At 48.0% G+C, this 6,723-nt stretch overlaps 1 protein-coding gene across 1 annotated transcript; it reads left to right on the forward strand.

Annotated features, from left to right (window-relative positions):
- Window positions 1-413: 413 nt before the first annotated feature.
- Window positions 414-1,568, forward strand: LOC136454544 (zinc finger BED domain-containing protein RICESLEEPER 2-like). The gene has a single exon (XM_066454933.1). The coding sequence runs from the start codon at window positions 414-416 to the stop codon at window positions 1,566-1,568; it is 1,155 nt and encodes a 384-aa protein (XP_066311030.1).
- The last annotated feature ends 5,155 nt before the right edge of the window (window positions 1,569-6,723 follow it).

The raw sequence follows: 6,723 nt of genomic DNA on the forward strand, positions 1-6,723 counted from the left end.
TATGAAATCTGTGTTGCCTGCTGCATCTTCTGTTTCTTTGACATCTGATATTTGGTCTGGTAATGCTAAGGAGGATTATATTTCTGTTGTTGCTCATTATGTTAGTGCAGATTGGGAGTTACAGAAAAAAGTTGTTGGTCTTAGGCTGATTGATGTTTCACATTCTGGTGAAAAACATTGCTGATAGGATTTCTAGTGTGGTTGAGGAGTTTAGTTTGATTGACAAGGTTTTTTCTGTGTCTCTAGACAATGCTTCTGCTAATTCTAGGGCTTATGAGATTTTGCAACCTATGTTCTTTGGTTATTTGGGTTCTTATCCTGCACCTACAAGAGATGATCCTAACAAGGTGCAGTACTTGCTTGTGCATCAGCGCTGTGCATTGCATATCATTAATCTAATTGTTAAATCTAGCATGAAGAGGTTGAAACCTTATACTGAAGATTTTAGAACTGCAATAAGTTTTTTAAATTCCTCTAATCAAAGAATTGCATTGTTTAAGAACTACTACACTGCTCAGGGTCTTAGACCTAGAAAGTTTGGCTTGGATATGGATGTTAGATGGAATTCTACTTATTTGATGCTCAAACACTTGCTGCCATACAAGGAAGTCTTTCATGTGTTCATTACCTCTAATTATGGTTCTACTTTGTTGACTACACAGCATTGGTATGTTGCTGAACAAATAATGATATTCCTGGAACTCTTCTATAATTCCACTGTTATCCTGTCTGGTGTTTATTATCCCACAGCTCCACTTGTTTTGCACCATATGCTTGACATGGCTGAGCATTTGCAAAATGCTGAAAGAGATGCTAATTTTAGAATGATTGCTACTCCTATGAAGCTTAAATTCCTTAAATATTGGGAGAAAATTCCACTAATTTATTCATATGCATTCATTCTTGATCCTAGAGCTAAGATAAAAGGGTTCTTTAATGTGCTTGAATTGCTTGGTAAGGCAACTGGATGCATTTATAGTGTATACTATGGTGATGTGAAAGATGAATTGTATAGATTGTTTGCCAAGTATGAACAGAAATTTGGTGCAGTTAGGTCTCAGAGGGTTTCAGTGCCTTCAGCTCATACTTGTAAGACAAAACAGGCATGGGGAAGGATCTTTGGAGGTCCTGGTGAATCCCCTGTCGGTTCCCCCTCATCTTCATCTACTCCATCTGCTGTCAGTGAGCTCAAAGCTTACTTGGACAGTGACCCTGTCACATGTTATGAGGAATCCTTTGACATACTCCTCTGGTGGCGTGACCACAAGCTAACATATCGAATCCTATCTATTATGGCTCGAGATATCATGTCTGTCCCTGTATCTACTGTCTCTTCCGAGTCTTGTTTCAGCTGTACATCTAGGATACTCGAAGACCGGCGGCGGCGCTTGTTGCCTGAGCATGTGGAGATGCTCACCTGCATCAAGGACTGGGAGCAAGGTGCAAGAAGGGAACAACATACACCTGAGGACCTAGACCTGGAGGAGGCATTCAAAAACCTCTTCCTCGATGAACAAGGCGAAGGCAGTGGCAGCGGCGGTACTGCTGGTGGTGGTCTTGGTGGATAGAAGAAGAAGAAGAGAAGAGGAGAGGTAGTCACTCACTCAACTGAAACTTTCAAGTTCCATATTGCTTCTTTACATTCAAGTTCACTAACATTGCTTGCTTCTGTACAATTTTGCATTGCAGGTACTTTTGGTGTGACAAACGATAGAGTGAGACAGTGAGTCACTATGAATGTTGCCACTGATGTTGGCAGTTGGCTATTGTAATAGGATAGAACTTTTGCTGCTGTGAACTCACTAAGTCACATTGTCACAATGACTTTGCCACTGATGTTGGCTATTGTAATAGGATAGAAGAACTAAGACTTTGACACTTTAGAGCTGACTGTACTCTTTTTTCCTTTCTAGGGTTTCTCACAAGGGTGAGTTTTACCTAGAAAGATTTTTAATGAGGCAGCATTGCACAAAACAGCTCATATTCATATAATGATATAATCTTGTCTTTTGTCCCTTGTCCTTGTGTTATGATTTGTGAGCCGGGATATGGGCCGGCACGGCACGGCCAAACGGCCCACGGGCCGTGCCTTGGGCCGGAGGTCGAGCACGAGCACGCCATAGGCACGGCACGGCCGGCCCGGTGGCCCGGTGAGGCACGACGCCGCGTCGGGCCGGCACGGCCCGATGGCCATATATATGTGTATACCGGTATTTTTGCAAAAAAAAAAAACACCGTCGCCAACACCATTCAATGAAGAGAGAGAGAGCAGAGTCGGCGTTTTGTGAGACGACGAGGGAGGCTCGTGCTCCCAGGTTGAGACGCCGAAGAAAGGCAGCGCTGTACGGCTTGCATCGTCTCCACGCAAGGGCGCGAGATCCAGATGTGGCTGGGGCGATATTCACCCTGTTCGCTTGTTGGTTTCAGCCAGACTTATTCAACCAGCCAATAATGTTTTCCTCTCACAACAAACCAGTACCAGTCAGCCCAAACCAGCCCAGAAACCAACCAGTGAACACGCCGATTGCTTGTTGCGCGCCAAAATCCATCTCGCGGTCTCGGCAGCGGGCGGGGCGGATGATGCAGCGGGTAGGGGCGGGTAGGGGGAGGAGGAGGGAGGCGGGAGGCGGAGCACGCGGCCGTCGCTAGCGGGAACGCCGCACGCCGCACGGGAGCAGGGCCGGGGCGACGCCGGCCGCCCTGCGTGAGCTGCAAGCGGGCTACCGCACGCGGGCCGTCGAGCGCCCTGCGGGAGCTGCCACACGCAAGTCGTCAAGGAGAGCACTGGGCAAGCTGCCGCCGGGTCGCCCGGCATGAGCCGCCGCTCGCGAGCTGCCAAGGTCCTGCGGAGCCGCCGCCGGGAGTCCTGCGGGAGCTGCAGCCGGACGGCCACTCGCGGGGCGCCGCGCTGCACACGAGCCACCACCGTTGGTCCATCCCGCTCTACGGGCCCTGTTCGTTAGCTGAAGATGCTTACGCTGATTCGTTGCGAAGGATCGTTTGCTGAAAAGTACTAGTTTCACTGAACAGGGCCTGGTGTTTTTGGTACTGCTATCCTGATGCTAAAGAAAGGGAGAAGCTTGCCCATGTGCTTTGCTGATTTGAGAGAGAGAGGCTCCCATGATCTCGTCGTTTGTGTTTATGTTTGAACAGCAACACAAATTTGCAATCATATTTTTAAGGTATTTATGTTTAATCTATTTTTATCAATCAGCAACACAGTGGTATATAAGAATAATATTCATAATTGATTATGACTATTTACCAACATTAAACCACTCGTAGACAGTAAAAAAGACAGCTCATATCGGTTCAGAAGCTGTGTAAGTTTCAAGACAGATCCTATCCGTGGGTTGGACGTGCCCTCAGACTTCGGTCTAAATAATTTTTTAATATAATAGCAGCTCGGACTAATAATTAATTCACTAAAAGAAACCGCCTCCGTTCGGTCTAGAGTAGCACAGGTCAGAAACCAGCCAAACTACAGTCTACAGCACTACAGCAGCAGACCATTTGCTCCGCCGCTGTCTGCTGACGTGGCGTCGGGCGTCGGCCGATCAAGGGGTTCGAACGAAGTAGCAGCACATGCCGAGTCACGTGCCAGGCCACTTAATAAACTGTTCAGATAATGAGTGCGCGCGGATTACGTTTTGCTCTTGCTCCAGCAATGGACGAGTGTGGCGCACGCGCGCGCAGCGAGAGACGACTCGGTCAAGTAGCCCATCGCAGCCGCTGGATCCGATTGCTCGGACGGTCAGGATGCTCTCACCTTTATCGGCAAGTTCGTTGGTTGGTTTCTGGATTGGTTTTGGCTGGCTGGTGCTGGTTTATTGTGAGAGGAAAATACTGTTGGCTGGCTGGTTTTGGCTGGTTGAAACCAACAAACGAATATGGTGTATAGGCCCTGTTCGGCTTACCCATATTCGGTTTGTTCGGCTTCTTTTTTTAACCGGAACCGTATTTTTCTCTCACAACAATTCAGCTGAAACAGTGTTTTTAGTCAGTTTCAGCCAAATTTCATACCAGCACACGGGCCATATCTTCTTCTTCTAATGCGCGTAGCTTTCGGTGGTCCGGGCCTATAGTAGAGCAGAAAGGATTATATAATAACACAAGTGATTAGAGTAAGAGACGGGCGAGCATCGAGCACGTGGAGTGCATCTGGTCTGCACGTCGACCCCGCCGCAACCCTTTGACGGCTGGAGACCAGTGTTTGACCAGCTGACCCCAGACTGGCGACCGCCTTTGACTGTTTGACCCCGCATCAGCAGCTGGGCCTTGCCATGTCATCCGCCTCGCCCGATCCAGCTTAGAGCAAGGCTAATAATATAGCCGGCTGGCTGCCTGTAAGATTTCTTGTAGCCTTCTCTCAGCCCACTCATATAGTAGTTGACTCTTTACAGTTAATATATGACCCACTTGTCTCTCTCACAGATTTTCTTGGTTCTTGTGTCCAAGCCGACTGTAAACTTACAGCCCGCTTCTCCTCTCTCTCCTCCCCTCTCTCCTCCACTCAGCATTTAGTTGGCTTACAGTCTGCTATTATACTTGCTCTTAGAGCTTACCAAAAGTCATCGTGCCGCTTCCAAGTAGCAGAAATCACAAACTTGATCACGGGGATGAATCCGCACGCGTTGCTGTTCTTTGCACAACAATTACCCCGTACACAACTGTAAACTATTCAAGCCCATTGTATTTGAAGTTATTGATGGAATTAAATTTAATAGCGGAGCGACAAAATTTGATACCTAGACCTTTGTGCTGAGTAGTAGTCCTGCCAGGGGCCTGTTTAGTTCCCCTCCAAAACGTTAAAATTTTCAAGATTTTCCGTCACATCGAATCTTTAGACGCATGTATGAAGCATTAAATATAAATAAAAAATAAAACTAATTACACAGTTTAGACGAAATCCACGAGACGAATCTTTTAAGCCTAATTAGACTATGATTGGACACTAATTACCAAATAACAACGAAAACGCTACAGTAGCATTTTGCCAAAAAAATTGGCAACTAAACTGGGCCTAGGCCTACTAAGACTGGATTTACCAAATTTACCATTTCGTTTATTTAACAGCTAAATTAAGTTTTCATCAAACAAAAAAAGGCTAAGGTCTGGGTTAGATGCTCTGAAATCTTATGCACCTGTAAATGCAATTCACCTGTAATTTGTTGAGCACAAGGAAACCCTTGGAATGCAAATGATTTTTATACTCGTGGAAAAAGGTTGTTTGAGTATAGACTGAAATGCGTGCAAATATTCTGAATTTGTCACCGCAAACATATAGAGAGAGCGCAAGATACTTTAGCATCAACTTGGAACTTGAAACTAAAACAGACCTCGGAGAAATTCCAAATCAAAAGGTTAATTTTGGCTAGGACATTTGGAAGTTTAAAATTGAAGAAATCACATTGTGGAGACACAAAGTGGGAAGGAGCACCGGAGCACGGAAACGAACTGCAAAGGACAAATAGGGAAGGCGTGCGTCGGCGACTTGCAAGCCTTGCACAGGCAAAGGTGCAGACATGGCAGCAACAACACCTACTCCTGGTTGTGGTTGGAGTCGCAGAAGCCATCAGCGATAGCGTGGAGGAGGAGCTCGTGAAGCATGGCATGGAGCACAGCGGCGATGGCCTCGTTGCCTTGTGCGACATCACACCACGCCAAGGCCTTCGCGATCACTTGCCGGACTCACTCCTTGAGCCCCGATACTGAGTCCCCATGTAGCGGCCTATGGTGTCAATCCCGTTCTCAGCTCGGATCCCCTCCCCAGTCCTAGAGCTTGGCCTCCATATCGTTTTAGTGTTGCCCGCCCTAGAATCATGGCTGATAACTAGGCAACGGCTTCGGTGGAGAAGAAGTCCTTGTTGCCCCTCATGCCCACAACACCATCATTTCCACCGCCACAAGCTCCTATCGGTGATGATGCATTGGCAGTCATGCCCAAGGCATTGGTCGTCCGTAAGCATTGATGTTGAGGAGGGTGTGGGCGAATTAGAGGTGGAGGCAAGGTGCGGTGCGGGATGACGCATCTAGGTTTGCGCCTTGATGTGTGTGCATTGTTAAAGATAGAAGGTTATCTTGATATGTAAATGTGCATGGCACGGTAATTGTGCGCAGGACTTGGAAGGCCGAGATCTCGGAGGTTGTATAGTTACTAAAGATAGAGTTTGTTGTACAAGGAAACTAACCGAGACCGAGATCTCAGGCCTGACTCTCCTGGCGCAGTCCCCTGTAAAAGCCACGCGAGGGGCAATTCCTCGCTATGCAATAGAACACGCAGCCGTCGTGACCTCCGTCATCAGGAGGCCGACGTTACCACCATACGCGCCTCTGAGATTTTCACATGGTACCAGAGCCTAGGTTGCCATGGCGATGAATCTAAGCGTACTGAGTCCATTCTTCGGAGTCCAGATCACCGAGAAGCTGGGCAAAACGAACCATGCGCTATGGCGGGCGCAGGTTCTGACCGCCGTGCGCGGCGCCCTCATGGAGGGCTTCCTCACCGGCAAGACCGGAGCTCCAGATGCCGAGCTTGAAGAGAAGAAGGCCGACGGGACCATCGTCAAGACGCCCAATCCCGCTTTCACAGAGTGGTTTGCCAAAGACCAACAGGTCCTAGGCTTGATCCTCTCCTCGGTTGGGAAGGAGCCATTCGCCCACATCGGCACCGCCACCACAGCGGCGCAAGCATGGGGCGAGATTGAGCGGATGTACTCTGCT

Source organism: Miscanthus floridulus, chromosome 5 (genome assembly GCF_019320115.1).
Source record: "Miscanthus floridulus cultivar M001 chromosome 5, ASM1932011v1, whole genome shotgun sequence".
Classification (NCBI taxonomy): Eukaryota; Viridiplantae; Streptophyta; class Magnoliopsida; order Poales; family Poaceae; genus Miscanthus; species Miscanthus floridulus.

Coding starts and splice junctions, on each gene's coding strand:
- LOC136454544 (XM_066454933.1), top strand. CDS start 414: ATGAAGAGGTTGAAACCTTATACTGAAGATTTTAGAACTGCAATAAGT.